The 21,153-nt window shown below is 36.5% G+C and overlaps 1 protein-coding gene across 7 annotated transcripts; it reads right to left on the bottom strand.

Annotated features, from left to right (window-relative positions):
* Positions 1–1,505: 1,505 nt before the first annotated feature.
* Positions 1,506–9,213, bottom strand: LOC149230214 (uncharacterized). 7 transcript variants are annotated; one of them, XM_089378916.1, is made up of 8 exons: positions 8,795–8,933; positions 6,159–6,306; positions 5,925–6,038; positions 3,575–3,754; positions 3,267–3,461; positions 2,981–3,138; positions 2,647–2,863; positions 1,509–2,500 (listed from the first exon to the last, which is right to left on the bottom strand). In XM_089378916.1, exons 2-8 carry the CDS (start codon positions 6,210–6,212, stop codon positions 1,697–1,699), a joined length of 1,722 nt encoding a protein of 573 aa, XP_089235042.1. In that variant the 5' UTR covers positions 6,213–6,306; positions 8,795–8,933; the 3' UTR covers positions 1,509–1,696. The 7 variants fall into 7 exon arrangements, 5 of the variants coding, with proteins under 5 accessions (XP_089235041.1, XP_089235042.1, XP_089235043.1 ...); XM_089378912.1 differs by having other exon boundaries at positions 1,511–2,500; positions 5,925–6,025; positions 8,795–9,212; XM_089378914.1 differs by having other exon boundaries at positions 1,514–2,491; positions 5,925–6,025; positions 8,795–9,211.
* Between the last annotated feature and the right edge of the window lie 11,940 nt (positions 9,214–21,153).

Below are 21,153 nucleotides of genomic sequence, written 5' to 3'. Positions count from 1 at the left end.
ACCTTTGGAAGATTGGGTTGAAAAGACGACTTCTAGACAAGACTAAATGATACTCCAGGGAGAAGGTAGAGGCAAATATTTCTCACCTCATTCAGTAAACCTTTTGGGCACCAAAAGCCTCCCAAAATGGGAAGGTATGTACTAGATTGGATCATTATATTATTTTTCATCCATCTCAATGCTTTTAAAGTGGAAAAATTGAAAGAATTAGCTTACAGGGCCATTTTTACTAGCAGGTCCCAGTTTGGGAAATTTGGTCCAAAATCTTTTGGAGGTAGTTTGAGGCTTTAAATTAAGTTTATTTAGGACCAAAAACGCTCCCATGTGTTAGATCCCTTGGCGTTAGTCCACACTCAAAGACCTTTCCAACAGTGCAAGAAAGGCATTAAACAGAGTTTGTATGCAAATGTTATGTCATCTAGAAGTTGACCATCCTGTTTTGTCCACCATGATTCGAGAAGATTTCATGTAAACCCTGTCACTCATGGAAAAGAGACTAGCCATGTGGAGACTAAGAAGAAGATTCTAGAAGGGTCAAAGTTGTAACTCTAGTTTAGAGTTCGAGTCAAACTTAACCCCTAGTTGGTTATCAAGTTGTGTTATAATTGGGCCACTAGGAGGGAAAGGGTTTCCATTCTATTCGAGTGCATTTTGTTTCATAGTAGCGCAGAATAGCTAAGAGTGGATAGAGAGAGAGAAAAATAAAGGGGTTTGTATTTTATAGTAGCCCATCAGCCATAGGTCTCAAGTAACTCTGTAGAGAATGTCTTCTCCTTCATATTTGCATTATTTGCATCACAGACGAAAAAAAAAAAGCAAAGCAGCCTCGCCTTTTCAGCTGGGTTTTCTCCCGAAAGAGTTTACAAGATCATATCTCGGTGTTGATTGTGATTGTGTGTGTTTGTATTTTATTGTTCTCTATTTTCCACATTTTATATCTTGCATGCATAAACAACAAAAATCAGTAATAACAGATCTAGAATCTAAAAGAATTAACTTTTCATGATATACATTTCAGTTTATTTTAATAGATCTGTTGGGACAAACTGCCACCACGGCAATTTGAAAAATAACCTCACCTCACTGTCTGATGGGGGAGATGTCAGAACAGTTGGAAAAAAAGAAATCAGCCCCTTCTAACAAGACAAGTGAAGAAAGGCTTCGAGATCCAATGGAGAGACAGCCAAGCTTTGGAGCAATCAGATCTGGGGCCTGCAAGTAAAAGATAGGTTGGGATAAAAGAAAATCAAAGAAAAAGAAACGAGAGATGCTTCAGACTACATGAATCTCTCATCACAGAACCATAACTGCCCCTCCATCAAGATTGAAATCGACCAAAAAATAACCTTGATGCAACATCGAAATGGTTTTTCTCATATTTTCTTTGAAAAGTTGTGAAAAATTGATGTTTTAAACTGGTGCTTTGAGTTTTGGAAGGTTATCTATGAGTTTTGGAAGGTGCACATTCCAAGACAGGTTATCTATGAGTATTTAGGTGTACATTCCTGTACCTAGGAAGAATGCACCCTGCATATCATTATAAATTGTTTTTCTAATAAAAAGAAGTTTCAAATAATTACAAAGCCTAACTTAGCAAACAAGAAATCATTTACATGGAAACTCTGCAGAACCCAGTTACCCTTCCAACATTCACCTCTGGTATGGTGACAAGTTGAACTCAAATTTGCCATTGCTTTCAACTTTCCATCCACTTAATAATGCAACACTTCATCATTTTGGCCAGTCCTCCTAAACCAGCTACAAGATTAACACTAATGTTGGAAAATGAGGACTGCCATGAACATGAAATACAGCCAAATGGTTTCCCGTTCTTGGAATTAAACTGGGCCCTGCTTACTCTTAGGTTATCTGAAACTAGCTTCAGCTTTGCATGTGCCATGGACATTTCAACCCACCTTTTAGATGATAACTGAACTCTACTCATATGCATATCTGTTTTTGTGCCTTCATTTTCTGAAGAACACGGCTTGCTCTCTTCCCAAGCAGTTGCTTCTGACATTTTGACAGCCTCCCAATTCATCCTGGGCATATGGATATCCTTGTTTTCTCTATTTTTTAATGCTGCCTGTCTAGTGACAGCCTTCACAAGCACCGTACTCTTCAAAACATCATCTAAGTTATGCCCTTCCCTCTGTAGCTTAGCTCGAAGACTCCTTCGATGTGTCCTCCGTAATTTGGCTGGGTCCCTGTTGGTAAAGACTGTAAACATCCTTTTTCGAAATCCACCCTCTGCACAGATATTAATATTTCTATCTTTTGAAGGTTCAAACATAAGCTCTGGAGGCACATGATCATAGAAGTGTAGTTGATCGTAAGGGAAAGATTCTTCAGGATGTCCCTGAATGTCGCGAGACTGAAATGGATGTCTATGAAGGAGACCCCTTGACTTGGATACAAACTGGGAAGCATCTGCCAAAACTTTCAGGAAAGGTAGCAACATTTCGGGAGTCTGTGAACTACACTGTTTTGACTGCCAGAGCTAAAAATATAGTTAGAAAATTCGATGAAAATATAAATGTCATTTTCATAGCCCATGCCCTTCTTAGCAATAAAAAATAATATATCACCGTATCATGATTCAAGTACTTAAAGAAACTTGGAAGCACATTCATAGTAGCGACTTACGGTGCTAAATAGGTTAGAAAAACAGAACACTGAGAAATGACCAAATCGTTGCAATGCTAGAGAAATTTGCTTCTGGTGAAGTTGACTATCCCCAAATTCTACACTGGTACCCATGATTACTGCAGGCTCAGGAGGACAAGACCATTCCATTAAATCATTTTCACTTGTCAGCTTGAGAGATTCACTTTGAAAAAGTTTTCTCCTGTTTATCTTCTCTCTGTACATGGGCATTTGGACACACTTCACCAATCCAACTACAGTTGAGGCTACTAGCCTGTGTTTTTGAGATGCTATATTATCACTTACACTTTAATAAGAATAACACAAAATATACCTAAGATGCTTCCTTGGAAATAAACTGTCCTTGACTGTTGTCATGCCATCCTGTTTCCACTCGTGCTCCACTCGAAATCTGAAAGTTCTTTGACAATCTGTATAATTCATAGGCACAACGGCATCTAGTAACCTATCTTTCCACCACTGTTCGACATCCTACAAAAGTCAAAACAACAAGGAATAACACAAACTAATACAAAATGCAAACAATAACGCATATACTCGCAACAAAACCAAATGAACTGATGAGGAAAATATATGAAAATCTAAGATTTGATACAAACTTGAAATTTACTCAATGCCTGCTTTCTCTCGGCGCCTACAGCAGCAGTGAGAATAATCTGTGGCCTAAGTGACTTCACTGTTCGACGTATATCCCGTAACAATGCAGTGACACAATTACACCTCCACTGATCCCAAAGCTTTGGACTCTTCTCTGGACTACTTCCAGTCTCTTGATTAAAGATCTCTAAAGTCTTCTGTGACCTTAACAAAAAAGACAAATTGCCAAAACCCTGGTCAGGAAACTAATATAAAATATATCAGAAGTACCAATATAGGGAATGGGTATCTTGAACTTATGTTAGTACACCTTGTCACGGGTATACTCCTCGCCATTGATAACTGGCTTTTCATTTGGAAACCGAATATAATCCAAGTGCAGCCCATCTATCTCATATTGGGAAACAATTTCTCTACACACTTCCACCAGATGCTTTCTTGCTTGTGGTAGGCAGGGATTTATGCTAACATAAAATCCACTATTCAAAGGCTGCAATAAGAATGATACCATTTTCAGTAAAACAATTATTTTTAACAAACTAACTAGTAATACCTAATAACTTATAAGTGACTTGGAAATCTTGGTCAAAATGAGAATTTTATCTGTATGGGGTCAAAAGTCTTCTATGAATTCCTCAATTTAAGGCTAATTCCTTTAGCTGACTTCTTCAAGTGTACCATAGAGGCTTTGATCTTAACCAGGCGGCAAATCCAGATCTTTCTTCAATCTGGAGGCAAGAGTGGAAGTCGGCTGAGGTGATTGGTTTACAAGATGAAGATCCTATTGTGTGGCATAAGTATATGTCTTCATTGCAGTCTAGCCATGTTCAAATAAAAGATTCTAAGGATGAGAGAGGTGGAGTCTCTTACAGTTCAGGTTCAGAGAGAGGTGTATTTTAAGGATGAGAGAGGTGGAGTCTCTTACAGTTCAGGTTCAGAGAGAGGTGGAGTCTCTTACAGGGCTGGAAGATGTTCGGAAGGGTCTCTCATTAGAAGGATGTTTAAATAATCGGTGTGAGAATAAAAATCTTAAGAGATACAACGCTCTGCCAATTATCATTGCGTGGGGCATATGGCTCGCTCGCTAAAAATGCTAGTTTGTTCAAGGGAAAGATGATTCCAGTCATTCAATATCCATCACAAAACTTGAATATCCTTAGTTGTTTTACACAAATAAAGAAAGAAAAGCCTCCAAGACAAATTAACATGGAAGGGGTGGATGGATCACGAGCATGGGCTTCTTTTGATGGCGCTGCTCAAGATGAACCTCAGGTTACGGAGCAGGTGGTGTTCTGTTCCTGAGGGACTCCCATATATTGAAGTTTAAACCGGTCTTGGAAGGGGTTCAACAGTTCAAACAAATTTGCAGAACTTATGGTATTAAAGCTTAATCTTGTGCTAGCAAATGAAAAGGGTGTTATTATAACTTCAAATCCTTGGGGATTCCTTGGTGGTGATTAACTGGATGTGGGGTTTTATGCTTGCTAAAAACATTTTGTTGAGACCCATCTTCAAAGAAATTCAAAATATCGCTGCTAGCTTTAATCATATTTATTTCATCATGTATAAAGTAAACAAAATAAATTGGTGGATGAATTACCCAAGGTTGGTCTATTGTTTGGATGCTGGTCCATGGCATATTTGCAAATCTGCGAATGAACAGTCCTTTTTTCCTGACCATCTTCCTTTTTTTCTGATTTTTGTGGTATTTGGGTTAAGAAAGACTGTATTATGATTTTCAGATGTAGTAAAATATTATTTTGTTTGATGTTTTAGAAGCTCACCAATGTGAGCACTGGACATACGTGAACAGTTTATTGCAGCCTTTCATAAGACTGATACTAAGGTTGATTTTGGGAATGTTTATTGAATCATTCTAGGAATCTTTGTGGATAGTTTCTTTTAGGAAAGTCTCTGACAGACCTGTATGATGATTGATCAGGTTGCCATTGATGGGGAAGGATTATATGTATAGAGGTATTTTGGATGCTTGTTAATTGGACTCTGATGAAAATATCGAGACATGCTGACAAGAATATGAGGAATGTAATTTTGTTTATTGTAATAAAATTATGGAATTTTTCTGTGGGATAAAGTGTCTCATACAGGACATTTGGAGAGAGAAATGTGCTTTACTGAAATCATGTCTCCTTAACTTTTAAAGGGAGGTAAACATGGCATCAATTTTACAGAGCTTTATTCCAAAATATGATCCTATTTAGAAATTCCTTGGAACCTATAACAAAAAATACATATTCGAATCAATGCTGATGCCCATATTACAAAGGGAGGCAAACATGGCATCAATTTTACAGAGCTTTATTCCAAAATATGATCCTCTTTAGAAATTCCTTGGAACCTACAACAAAAAATACATATTTGAATCAATGCTGATGCGCATATTACCGTTATCAGATAGTTTCTTATGGTTTTATAAACATTTCTAAAATGAAACAAGACAGTATGTTTAAAGAACAATAAATCCAACTATATGTGACATGTCCGGTTTTTTATCATGCAGGAAAGATTCGAGTTGTGCAGCTGGAGGTAAATATCAAGTAACTGTTATAGAATAAGCGGCCCCAATTTCATATTTCCTAAAGCCAAAAGACACCATGTTTGAAAAAAGCAGTAGTAGAGGGATGAAATAAAATTATTACCTGGCGATTGCCATAACGATCATACCAGCTCCATTCTGGATGACTACAATACATATGTAACTCATGTGTGGGAGGATGTGAACCTCTCCACATGGGCATCACTGTAACAAATTTCTGAGATGCTTTACTGTCTCATACTTCAAGTCTGAAAAAAGAAAATTCACATTTCTACACACTTGTGTGGACTGCAATGAAGACAGTGCAAAATCAATGCAAAAAACTGAAAACATTTACCATTGACCCAAGCATGTAGAGCCATATTTTGAGAATGGGCTTCTTCAATGGCATGCTTCAAAGGATCAAAGCCCGGGCTTTTCCATCCATAGGTTTCAGACCATGGCTCCAAATTAGAAGGGTAGTATACAGTCCCATTGCCCCTGACCTTAAAAAAAAAGAGAGCCCACAGTTAGCTAAACTCTCTAAATGGTGTTTGGACCTGTAACTTTCATAATTACAATGTGGAATTGATCCGGTGGCAAAATACAACCAATTTGCTGCATCTATAAACTTATAAGTGGCAGTTACAGAGTCATAATAGAACGCAACCCTGCTGGAGCCTGTATACAACAGTGTTGCAAACATCCCAATTTTATCGCAAAAAATCCTGAAATCGCAATTTTTTGGCCCAGCCGATGTTTGCGAATTTTTACTGATATTTTCTCTATTTTTACGATTTTTTGGTTTTCCAGAGCCTGGCCAATTTTATCCCAATGCTGCTGTCTGCGACATTGGTATACAATCTTACAGTCAAAGACAGGAGAGGTAGTCAAAGACAGGTGTGGTGATCAAATGGCCGGACTGGCGACATACATCTATAAATCAAAAAACATAAATATCTTTAATTTGGGCTCATCATCTATAACTAAAGTGCTTCTTTTTTTTAATATTTCGCGAGGATCTTTGTTCATAGTGATCAAATGGCCGGACTGGCGACATACCTCTATAAATCAAAAAACATAAATATCTCTAATTCAGGGTCATCATCTATAACTAAAGTGCTTTTATTTTAATCTTTCCCGAGGATCTTTGTTCATAGTGAATAATGAAAACACGATTTCTACCTGACCCTCAACCCCAAGCTCTTGACTGTCTCCTGCAATCTCTGTACTAAGTTACTAACCTTAATTTCAAATTGTTGGGTTATTTACAAATATAAACCAAAGAATCAAATCTGAATAAGAAATAAGAGATCAAAACATATATCGCATTTCCTGCTCTCTGCTGTGGTACACCATCCTGCCACCTTGGATTATATGTCATCAATTTGAAATAATTTGTATATTTGGATGTCAAGAGGGGTGTTAGGATATGGGACCTTCTGTTGATAGCACCATATTGTAATCAATGTTCCTCAAGTACATATTCCTAGTACAGAGCCCAAGGCCAAGGCACAATTAAAAAATCATTATAAGTGTAAACATAGATTTCGACATGCTGAACAGCTTGAACAAAGACTGTGACATGATAGGCAGCTTGGGCCAAGTCTGAGACATTGACTTTGCTGCATGTTTTTCTTATGTTCCCATGGACACCATGTGGTGATGTCACCATGGTGGATAAATGTATTGTAAAATGAATATGAATATAATGAAAATGTCCAAGATGGCTGCTAGGAGCACGAGGGGCTGTCAGTTCACAACAGAGGAAGAGAAATGAGTCCATGGGAAAGATTCTCTTGCCATGTATCAATTTAAGAACTATCGATCTTGCTATATGTGTCCAAACCAAATCGCTTATCAACTTTGATGAGGACGCATATCCGTCAAGGTTAAGTTAGTTAAGAGATGATTTTAGTGGGAGTAAGTCTCTTCTTCCACCCTTCTTCCATTCTTCCATACAATGGGGAATGGTCTCCCATGTCTGCAACTACCCGCAACCTAGTCCGTGAACACATGAGTTTGACAGTAGGTGTGAGCCCATAGTGAACCAGAGAGTTATGTGGATGGTTTGAGACAGCACTGTCTGGTTGTGACAGAGATTCCATGGCTGCAGTGAGTAGAGAGACTGTGGAAAGATAGGAACCTGAAAACCCTTGTCTGTCCTAAGAATTGACTAATTTTGAGCCAAACACTGCTATCCAGATCTCCTAGAGGTAATGCAGTGACTGGGAATATTCTTGTCTGCATTGTTGCACTTGCTAGGATGGATTTCCTGATGGACTCAGTTGAAGAGAAGGGAAATTCCAGAGCTGGTGTTATGAATGGTTGAGAGGAAGAGGTCTATTGCTAACTGACTTCTGGTTGAGATGCGTGGAGATACTCCGTGGAGGAGATTAGTGGTTGGTGTCTAGATTTGGCCGAGTCATGAGCACTGAGGGTTAGGTTGAGTGGATTTAGACCCTGTAGCTGCTCCTTCACCATTTAGACCCTGTAGCTGCTCCTTCACCATTTAAACAGACTTCTGAATACAGATAAGTGCTCATATCACTCTTGTATTGCTGTTATTTAAATCTCACTATTCTGAGCATGACATGGTTTGTGAATATTCATGATGATAATGAATGTGATCATGAACTGTCAAGTAACCGAATGCTTAATGGTGCAAACTCATATGTATAGCTGTGGAATCGTTTGATTTTATGCATTGTATAATGCTGCAAATTCGAAAAAATGAATGAATCAGCATGTGCCTAAATGAGAATTCTGTTTATACATTTGTACCCTGCATTACATAGCATTAGCAATTTATTTGAGTGCTGCTGGACACCCAATTCGATTCGAAGGCCATTTATTATCAGAGGCGACTCTTTGAACAAAATAACAACACATCTATGACGCACTAAAAGCTGTAATCTAACATCTCTTAATCAAACGCAACCCAAGTTTTTTCATCGAAAACGAGAGGAATTTGAATTAGACTAAACGACCAACCTGAAAGAAAACAGTATTGAAGCCTGCCTGTGCGGAGCGTTGCATGATATCTGAGATATCTTTGTCGCTGTTGAATTCATACCGAGATACCCAAATGGCCCTGAGCTGATCTCCGTATCTGAGATTTGGCAAACGTCCAGACCTTCGAAAAGCGGGATCTTCCCATTCATACGGACACATCAGAGCGCTAGGCAACGAATTGGCCCCTCGCCCATTCCCATTCTCCGCTCTCATTGCAAAGACCTTCAATTCTACAGGAATTGCTCGCTTCGAATTTACCGGAAGGAAGGAACAACCTCGAGCGGAATGAATTCGGAATGAGAATCGATATGCCAGAATTTTAGCGAAATAATACACTTTCCTTACCCTAACCTCAGGATAATAAGATGGGTTTGCGCGGATGAAAGGAAAATTGGATGGATGTGGATCATTTTTTGAATGGTATTGTGTACGAAAATTGTTTTTTAATGAATTAAATAATTTAAAATATCTACCTGGCAATTTTTAAAAAATTGCATTTATCTGAAATGGTTTAATTCTCTTTTAAAATTTATGAATAATGTTTAACAAAAAATTTTAATGTTTAACAAAAACACTAATTACGTGTTGATTTAACCGTATTAAACTTAATTATTCATTATATATTTTTAAATTAAAAATTAAATTTCAATAACGGTTTAGGCATGAGCATGTTCTAAAATTATTTTATTTGGTTAAGAGTTTATTTTCTTTATATCTAAGGAAATAGGTTATTGGCACAAGACTTAGAGAGCAAGAGTGACGACTTATCCCTTATGAATGGTTTAATTCTTTTTTAAAACTTTATGAATAATGTTTAACAAAAACACTAATTACTTATTGATTTAACCATATTAAACTTAATTATTCATTATATATTTTTAAATTTTTAAATTAAAAATTAAATTTCAATAAAGGTTTAGGCATGAGCATGTTCTAAAATTATTTTTATTTGGTTAAGAGTTTATTTACTTTATATGTAAGGAACTAGGTTAATGGCCCAAACTTAGAGGGTAAAAGTGACGGCTTACCCCTGTATGAACCACTGCAGGTAATTCTAAGTGACGTGGTTTTCCTTGAATAATAGTGATGAACTAGCGTACATTTGCAAATAGCAGATAGAGATGGATGTCCCATTGTTGCTTTGACAATTGAGTTTGATAAGTTTTCACTATGTTTAAAAAAAAATAGATATACTAAGGTAGCCATATAAATTAACTAGCTAGCAAACACCAATATGCATCAATCCATAATAACCATCAAAACATTTACTCTATTGAGGAGAGTATGGAAGAAATGTTGTCAATAATGTTACATTTAAAAATAGTAAAATAATAACTTAAATTAACAAATTAAAAATAGTAGTAAATAGTAAAATAATAATTTAAATTAACAAATTAAAAATAGTAGTAACACCAATATGCATCAATCCATAATAACCATCCAAACATTTACTCTATTGAGGAGAGTATGGAAGAAATGTTGAACAAATTAAAAATAGTAGTAAATAGTAAAATAATAATTTAAATTAACAAATTAAAAATAGTAGTAACAAAAGAAATTAATGTCCGACTCCATTAAAATATTTCAATTTGCACCTTAATTTTACATAAATTTATATAGAGATATAAAGTAATAGAAAGCATTAAAAAAAATACCTTTTAATATGAGGAAGAAATGTAATTTTTTCAGTACTTAATATGGAGATGAGTAAAAAAAAATTACTTTTTACTATGAAGAAGAAATGTAATTTCTTCATTGTTTAATATGGAGATGACCAGAAATAATATTATTTATATTACATTATGTGTAATTCATTCTAAGTTCAGATATTAGATTGAGAGAATTCTTATTCAATTAATAGTTGTTTTCTAATTCAATGTATAAAGTATATTGTAATTTTTTCAATGCTTAATATGGATTTGATATGTAATATTTTATAAAATATTAATAATAAAAATAATTAAGTGTATGCATATAGGGAAAAAATTATGAGAAGACATTTTTAACATTTTAATGTAGAGAAAGTGAATTATAAATAAAATATTTGAATGTGAAATACTATATATTATACAAGCCTAGATCCATGTTAACTCTAGCTCTACCAAACTCCAAGGGGGATCAAATCTTTATAAAATATCTTAATACGCGAAGAGGTTTTAACATGAAACATATATAAAGAGGAAAGATTAGAGAATTTTTATTCCATTAATAGTTGCTTTCTAATTCAATGTACAAGAATATTTGTAATTCTTTCAATGTTTAATTCGGTTTTGATATGTAATATTTTAGAAAATATTAATAATAAAAATAATTAAATGTATGTATACAGGAAAAACATATTTTAACATTTTAATGTGGAGAACGTGAATTATAAATAAAATATCTGAATGTGAAATACATATATATTATACCAACCTAGATCAATCTTAATTCTAGATCTACAAGGGCTATTCTCTTTCCACTCTAAAAGATATTTGTATCTTTTAAGAACAAGGGACCCAATTTAAGCCCCAAGGGTTAGCTCAACTCGTCGAGTCCCTATTGTTAAGTACCTCGCCAATTTGGAGGTCAGACGGTCAATTCTCCTCGACGCCCTTGGGTTTAGGCCCTGCTAGTTTGGCCAACGGGCTTTAAAAGATTCCCTTCGAGGTTGGTCTGCCCAGATTTTTCCCGAGAAACAAAAAAAACAAAAAAAAGGACCCACTAATTTGACTAAGTTTAATGAAGGCATACCCCACTCTAGTTTTGAACATGTGACCTCTTAAGAGGAAACACATGCTCTTAATCATTATGCCCACTCAAGTTGTATATATATATATATATATATATATATATATATATATATACATGAAACAAGATTTTAACCATGATGATTTACTCTCATTTTACCATGGATGTTTTTAATTTGCAAAATAGGCTTTGTTACAATATTGTGGCTTAGTAGCTTCCGAATATCATATACCCAAAAAACGATAACTTACTTCATCTAACATCAGTTCATATGACATTTTTTTAATTATTCAATTTTATTAAAAGGACAAAAAAACATAACTTACCCCCCTCTAGTTTTGAATATGTGACCTCTTAAGAGGAAACCCATGCTCTTAACCATTATGCCCACTCAAGTTGTATGTGTATATATATATATATACACACATACATGAAACAAGATTTTTAACCATGATGATTTACTCTCATTTTACCATTTGCAAAATAGGCTTTGTTACAATATTGTGGCTTAGTAGCTTCCGAATATCATATGCCCAAAAAACGATAACTTACTTCATCTAACACCAGTTCATATGACATTTTTTTAATTATTCAATTTAATTAAAAGGACAAAAAAACATAACTACTTTGAAGATAAATTTCAACCTTTGATTTGTATATATTATTGTGAATATTTTAGAATATTAAATGGTGGTTAAATCCCTACGACCCATTTAATAATTATTGATATAGAGGTGTTCTCGAGCAAGTATGGAACATATGTTGTAATGTCCTATCATGTAAACATTTTGACTTAATCAAACTTTAATCAATTTACCATTAGTGGTTTTTGGGTTCAACCCATGGTTTTGCCAATAGTATTTTTCTCTAAGCATGTATATATATAAAACTAGCCTAGATCCATCATAATTGTGCATCTACTATATATATAGTATGAGAGAGATCGAATCTCGAGGTGTAACCTTCTCAGTGCTTGGTAGATCCGAAATTAAGATAGATCTAAACTAGTTAAATTAAAATTCTAATAATAATCTATTCTAAAATAAACACACTTATATATATATATATATATATATATATATATATATATATATATATATATATATATATATATATATATATATATATATATTTCTAAAAATTATATATATATATATATATATATATATATATATATAATTTTATTTATTTTAATAAATAATTAAGTTTAATATGGCTAAATACACGAGTAATTAATGTTCTTATTATATATTATTCATAAAGTTTTAATTTTATTTATTTTAATAAATAATTAAGTTTAATATGGCTAAATACACGAGTAATTAATGTTCTTAATATATATTATTCATAAAGTTTGTAAAAGAGAATTAAATCATTTATTTGAAAAGAAAAAAGAGGTTTAAAGGTCGTTTCAATCAAGATACTTAATTTCTCTAAAAGAAAAAGCAGATCCCTAGTGATGGGCATAGCCTCCACCCAAAACATTGATTGTTTCAATCAAGATACACAGTTTCTCTAGAAGAAAAACAAATTGACAACATGAATTCTAACTGTGAAAATCTAAACAATAAAATTTAAATTTTCTAAAAAGCAAGTTCATATGAGTAGTTATTAGTGGTTAAATTTGACACGTATTTACCCATACTTTGGCCTTTTTAACAGTCAAATATTGGCAACTTTAAAATCTGTGTCATCAATTATCTTTAGTTAATTTCATGTTTCTATTTGTGGACATGTGTGTGTGTGTGTGTGTGTGAGAGAGAGACATCCATGTGTGTGTGTGTGTGTGAGAGAGAGAGACATCCATGTGTGTGTGTGTGTGTGCATGATAAAGAGATATCTCTATTAGATATACATTTATAACTCTATATCTTATATATAAGAAATTCCAAATTAGACTCGAGAAAATAAAAGAAGTTAGGTACAAGATGAAACTCTAACATAAGCACATATTGCATGGCGCTTATAGATTCTAAGATAAACATAAATTTTGCTAATAGTATGAGACTCACTATGCCAATTGTGGATCTTTGGGCACGCTAGAAAAAGCTTGACTTGTCTTAACTCACATCATGCAATCTCACACCATGCACCTTATATTATGGATCGTGAAGGTTGAAACTCATGTGCTCACCCATGGGCCATCTATATACTATATAAAACATTAACCTATGGGGGTAGAGTAATTAGATTTAATGGCCTTTAAGTTGTTCAATAAAAATAATGTAAGTGACACAACAATTTCTTGTTTGATTTTGCGAGTTTTTATGCAGTTTGTTCAGTGTTAGTATGCTTATGATAGAGCCCACATTTTATAAAATGGGTCTATTTTATGGTTGGAAAAGGAAATCTCAAATGGGGAGTTATTAAGGCTCCTATGCATTCCATAAATTCATAATTGAATTTGAACGTGATTGTATTTGGGCCTTTCAAATCTTGAGATGTTAACCAGAGAGATTTGTCCTTACTACTTGTTAAATGATGATGAATTTCTTCAAAACACATACCCTCTATATTATTATTATTTTCTCTTTATATTATTATTGCTTGAAATATTAAAATCCTCCCAAATCCATACTGAAAAGTAAAAGTGGGTTCAATTTTTTCTTTTTCTTTTTATTTATAAGATCCTCCTTCAATCCAATTCAATGTGTTTGTTCTATAATGGATATATTTATGATTTTACTTGGTTTCATTTTGCTTTATTGTTAAAGTAAAATTAATTAGATAAAACACAAAACTTATATCAAGAAAAGAAAAGATTTCTCTCTAAACCAACATAGATCCATCTTTCCTAAAGGTGCAAATATTTCCTAAGTTTTTCACTTAAAAAATAGGTTTTCAACTCAAGAGATTTGATCCCTCCTGGGGCTTGATATATCTGAGGTTATGGATCTAGGCTAGGGGAGATGCAGTGTTCATAAACGAGTGTAAACATTTAAATGTTGGCTCAATTAATAATAACCAGCCTAGATCCATATTAACTTTGGATCTACCAAAGCTCAAAGGGATCAAATCTCTTTTCATTCTTAAAGGGGTTTGCATCTCAAGAGATTTGACCCCTCTCTGCGCTTGGTAGATCTGGAGTTAAGATGGATCTAGGTTGGGTTAATTTCACCTTTTAAATAGGAAGTATTCCACATGAATACCATGGGTCAATATCATGGATAAATACCATGAAGTTATGTTTACATTAACATTATTTTTTATTTTGAACGATTAAAAATGTTTTCCTGTAGAGTTATTTTTATTTTTAGGCTTAAACAGGACATTCCATTACAACATCTTTACCATATTGGTTGGAGAGTGTCTCAAGGCACAAAAGGTTAAAAGTAATAAAAATAATAAAATTTAATTTGATGTCTCCTCGTGGGAGGACTGTTGGGTGGTTTTCGCACTGGATGTTATCCCCTCCACCCGTTTTCAAATCCCACATGGGAACACCATGGCCCGTCATAGTAAGGCTAGAAGGATAGGCGTCCCATTGGAGTTTGTGATCCTGGATCCGGTTTCCAGTAGTGTTTAGACGTCTCGGTCCTAGGTTGAACTATGAGTTTCTGATATATGTGGTTTGCAGGTTGTTGCATTTATTTTGGGAGATTTTCAGTTCCCCATCAACCATTTTTTCGTTTAAAAAAATGTTATATTGTAATTTTGTTTTGTTTTAGCTTAGTCCCTACAGCTCAAGTTAGAAATTATGTTCTCGGAACAATTGCGTAATAATTATAACTTACATTAGTCAATGTTAAATTAATAGTGGCTGATAGGAAAATCATCCTATAGTCTTGCTTTAGTAGGAACTAATAAATTGAGATGTGAAATGGATAAGTAAATGGTTTGTTGAGACAAAAGAACTTGCATAATTTTTGGTGGGTAGTAAATGAGTGTAATATAGAGTCGAATATGGGGGAGTTGTTGTGGTGTTCATAAATGAATGTAAACATTTAAATGTTGGCTCAATTAATAATAAAAAAGTTAAAAATGATAAAATTCAATTTGTTATATTGTAATTTTGTTTTATGGGGAAGCTTAGTCCCTCCAACTCAAGTTAGAAATCATGCTCCAGTGATCTAAAATGGAGCAGATTAGTAATGTTGTGCTAATTCCAATTCAAAATAAAACCCAAGATGCTTATCATTTGCTTACCAAATGCTTAAGGATTCAATATTTTTGCTTAATACTAATTCCCATGAGAGTTTCTTATGTAATGTTATAAATAATTTAACATAAAACATATGCTGAACAACAACAAAGAGCATCAAAATACAACACACAACACAGAGATTTGATGAGGAGTTCACCCCTCCCGGGCTACGTCTCCTTGGTCTAGTTTCCAATGCTTAGGCCTCTCTATTATGCTCAAATTTACAACAAAAGTGTGTTTATAATGCTCATATTCCTCTGAAACCTGTCTCAATGAGTTCAGAATACTCAAAAATGGCTATCTAGCCTCTTTTTGCATCCAATTTGGATAAGAACTGAAGAAGTTATGACTTCTCCTAGTTCTCCCACTATTTGTTCCACAAATTGCTCCAAAACCGACATAATCCCACAAATTCGCTCCAAAATCTGCTAAATGAGCGAGAATTTTCCCACGTTGTGTGCCATAACCTGTCGGCCATATTGCAAATCACAATCGGCGTAAAAACCCCGATGGATGGTCTTGTAAACAAAGCGGCGATTGTGCGATGCGATATCGATGGACCCGACGGGAACTTAAACTGTGGCTCATAAATGTATCGCGTCTAGGAACTTATCGCTCATCGCAATTAGCGAGGTTTAGCAGGTTGAAGGTCTTGTTAACATGGACCGGACAGGAATATAAACTGCAACATATAAGATATCGCGTTCAGGGTCTTATTTCTCATCGCAATCGGCATCGACGGATAATCCCTGTATTATATCATCCTTGTATGTATATATATATATATATATATATATATATATATATATATATATATATATATATCAATGGGTACTGGGTGCGATATGTGATTGCGATATATCGCATCGCAATCCTAACTGTCATGCCCCCAATTCTTTTTTCCCGAATTGGGCTACGTGCGGCACCGGCTAAATGCCTTAACATCTTAGTTTCTTTGTCATTTCCCAGACTACGCCTACAACTTTCATATTTCATCATTTATTTAGTTTAAGTGCGTAATATATTAAACATTAACACAACATAAGCATATGCGTCGAGACACATTTATAGTATAAATATCAAGTATATAATTCAATTGTTGTTTTACAATATGTCGGGAGTTATACTCAACCGCATTTTACAACCATACAAAGGTTGAACGTGTTGCCCGGCTGGTCGGCCTGCTCCATGACCTGGTTGCAGCCTCTTTCACGCTTGCCCCACTTCTCGGCGTTGTCCAAGCTTGTTGCACTCAGTGCTACTTTCGCACCCATATACAACTCCGCCCGTCGTATTGTGTGTCTGCCTATTTGTTCTGTGTTGCGGTCGTGTCGGCCTGCCCAACTCGTGGCCACACGACCCGCCAATTCTGCACTGTTTGCCTGCCCTCGTTCCAAAGTCTTAGCCATGCCCAACTCGTGGGCAAACCCACCCTCTGTTTTGCAACCCAACTGCTTTGACCTTCACCTCCGAACTATACCTATAAATTACCAACACTAATGTCACCCGTCTTGTGAGCTCATGTCTACAGCTCGCACATCATGTTCGATACCCAAACAATGTGACTTGGAATTGCTTGCTTCTGCCTCATCCTTTTTCCATTCGCCCCTCATGTATTTATACGAACTTTAGAACGTGGGGAGGGGGCTTGGTTTAGTCCAACTGACCACCCATACTTCAATTCGTATTTCCACATGTTGGCTCATGCATCGGCCATGGTCATGCACCCAGTTCCTCACCCTTCAACTCGTCCGCCTATAAACCAAGTTGACTCGTGCGCCCAACATTTAGTCAAATTTCATGTTGGCGCCCCTCAACTTTTTGGTTAAAAGTGTTTGCCCCGGCTCGTCAGTTAAACGTGCCCTCATGACTCGTCGGTTATGTGCGCCCCACCCAACTCGTCGGTTATGTGCGCCCTGCCCCAACTCGTCGGTTAAACGCGCCCCGGCAACTCGTCCACCAACTCATGGGTTAAACACGGCCGGTGTGGGCACTCGACTCACCCAAGTGCGACGATGACTCGTGGGCATGACATCCTCCCCCACCAGAACTCATTGTTGTCCTCGGCAATCCAACTACTCTCCTTAACTCCTCGTCATACTCTTTAATCTCCTTCCTCCATCTCCATAGTGAATCCTCTGTCTCCCAACTACTCTCCTCCGATGCGTTCTTCCATTTAAGGAAGAACTTTTGTCATATGTTACTCCCAAGACCTGTAGTCTAAATGATCTGTAGCTGAATGTTAGTTTTTTTGTGCTAATTTCAACTTCAAACTTAAAAACAAACGCTTGTCCATTGCTTCATGTGCATAGGTTTTCTTAGGTGTTTTTGAATCAAAATAGGTAAATTTATGTCAAGTTTTATGCTAGAAACATGAGAAGAATAGCATGAAAGACAAGTGTTTAATAGCAGCAAATTAATGAATAGAAAAACATCAAGAAGTACTCTTAACATAGTGTTTTGATAAAGGAGTTCACCCCTCCTGGGCTAGATCTCCCTGGTCTAGTTTCCATGGCTTGGACCTCTGTATTTGCTCAAAATGGAAAAAAAAAGTACATTTTACAATGCTCTACAACTCCTGGAACCTGCTTCAATGGACTCAGAGCATCCAAAAACCCCAAATATGACTCTCCAAACTCTGCAAATGGACTATAGTTGTTCTGGGCTTGACCTCCTCTCCTGGTGGCCCTGGGCTTCCTTAAACTTCAACGTGGAAAAATCACATACATAAGTGCCTCTCTACCTCTAAAACCTATTCCATTGTGTTCAAAATGTTGAAATTAGCTAGGAACACCTTTTCCTGAGCTCCATTTCGTCGAAAAATGCTCCAGTTATGACCCAAACTATTTTTCCCTAGAAAAGTTTCTCTAAAACTGGAGGAACTCCAGTTAAGCCCACTAAATCTGGAGAAAAGGTCGAAATTAATGGTACCACCAAAACTGTCGCCAGATTAAATTGGAGTTTAATTAATATTAAACTGGATTAATTAAATACTAATTTATGATTAGCGCTAACACATGCGCAGTTATGGCTAATTGTTAGCCTAATTGCTAGTGGTCTCCACAATGGTGGTCACATTTCATGGTCTATCTAGCGGTTAGTTGCATTATCCGTGTGGTTCTTAAACCATATACCTAGCGGTTATCATAGAACCGTTTACATGTCGTAGTTAAGGTGTATTGGCCGTTAGACCGGCAGTTTTCATTACCGTTGAGCTAACGATTGGATAATCATTTGATATCATGATTGACGCGTTCACATGGGGAGAGCTAGCCTGCAAGCTAGCCCTCCTAACCGCCAACTCAAACTTTAATACATTTCAAATATGCATTGTGTGTTATACATTTTAAGAACTAATGTGTAGAGGAGACTATTAAGAACTTTGGTCTGTGGAGAGGAGGTCGCAGGGTCGAGCCCTGGCACCTCCATAAAATTTTGGTCCACTGCATTGAGCCTAGTCCTTTGGGGAAGGAGACATGGCAGCGTCCGGGCTTGCCACTTGTCCCCTCCTCATTGGACCACCTTCAAACCAATGAAATCTCGCCACGTCACCACACTTGCAACCAACCACAATGCGACACTTTTCATAACCTGGTTGGACCATTGATCGAAGTTAACCATGCCTAGTCACCTGCCACATCAGCAGTACGAACTGCTGACTGTGCAGTGACTGGGCATTTTTTTGCAAAATTTCTTCTGTTTGGCAAAGCGATCAGCAGGCTCTATCTTCCTCATACGAACTCCATTTTGAACGAAACGAGTTGTGTTGGGATCGTTTTGATAAGATGGACGCAGTCGTTTAGGTTTCAAATGATTCCAAGCACTTTTATTTTTGAGCTAATTTTTTCCCCTAATCCAGATTCTGATCACCGAAGATCCAAAATATTCTCCAAAACAAGGTTTGGTCTATCTACGATCATGGATGGTCCCCTCGGTGGTTTCGTCCTATCTAGATGGTGTGCATCAAGTCGAAATCTCTTGAGATGACTCATATGGAACACAAGATGTTTCGAATGCATGTGGTTCGAAAGCTCCAACTCATATGCAACTTCACCAACTTGCTTCTTTACCCGGAATGGCCCCTCATACTTCCTCATCAAAGATCTCGCAGTCCCTTTTAGTGGCTGAAACTGATCTCCAGTAATCTTGAGAAAAACCATATCCCCAACACTGAAGTGTGCATCCCGTCTATCCTTATCTACCCATTTCTTCATCCTCCTTGCAGCTTCATGCAAGTGCACCTGTGCTAACTCCAAGGTCTCCTCCCATGCTATCATGAATCTCTTCGCATGTGGACTCCTCAAGAAACCTCTTGATAATACAGTGTGTGGAGCAACTGGCACCTATCCATTCACCAACTCAAATGGACTATACCCAGTTGCGGAACTCTTCTGCATATTGTAGCTAAACTGAGCCACATCCAAGAGTTCAGGCCAATTCTTCTGATCAACCATCACATAATGTCTCAAGTAGTCCTCTAGCAGTGCATTAATCCGTTCAGTCTGCCCATCTGTCTGTGGATGGTAACTCGAACTTTGTAGCAACTCTATCCCAACCAACTTGAACAAAGTGGTCCAAAATATGCCTGTAAATCACGGGTATCTGTCTAACACGATACTCAATGGAATTCCCCAATACTTCACAACATGTTTGAAGAACAACTCAGCAGTCATCTCAGCTCCACATGGTATCTTCATCAAAATGAAGACAACATACTTGGAAAAATGATCAACCACGACCATAATCCTGTTATACCCACGTACCTATGGTAACTAAGTGATGAAGTCCATCGAAACACTCATCCATGGTCTCTCTGGAATCGGTAAAGGCTGCAACAATCCTCCCTGCCTCTAGTTATCTGATTTGTCCTGCTAACAAATAATGCACGTATGCACATACTCCTCTACATCCTCCCGCATCTTCTCCCAAAAGAACCCTCTCTCCAATAATGCCAAAGGACATTGTTGCCCTGGGTGGCCAGCCCATGGAGAATCGTGGCACTCCTTCAAAAGGTGTCTCCTAAGCCCTGATGACTTTGGAATGTAAAGTCAGTTCCCAAAGAACAAGAGTCCATCTCGTAGAAAAAACCTCTGTGTCTTTCCTTCCTTCACCTGCTTCACAATGCTCTGTGCTTGAGTATCTGTCTCAATGCTTGCCCGAAGTCTATTCTGCATCTCATCAGTCATCTGTACTCGACTCCTACTTCGTTTTGCCCGGTCTTCTTCCTCCTCAAGTGTGGCTAATTGTCCCTTCCTGCTGAGGGCATCTGCAACTGCATTGAGTCTACCTAGTCTATACTCAATAGTCATGTCAAACTCTGCCAAGAAGTCTTGCCAACGAGCTTGCTTCGCTGACAACTTTGGTTGTGATGCAAAATAACTTGTTGTAACGTTGTCATTCTTGACAACAAAAGGGTTCCCAATCAAGTAATGCCTCCATACCTGTAAACAGTGGATGATCACAG

Source organism: Pinus tabuliformis, chromosome J (assembly GCF_031772625.1).
Source record: "Pinus tabuliformis cultivar Carrire ecotype Pingquan chromosome J, CPIR1, whole genome shotgun sequence".
Taxonomy (NCBI): Eukaryota; Viridiplantae; Streptophyta; class Pinopsida; order Pinales; family Pinaceae; genus Pinus; species Pinus tabuliformis.
The sequence above is the reverse complement of the archived record's forward strand: the minus strand, read 5'-3'. Positions and strand labels throughout refer to the sequence as shown.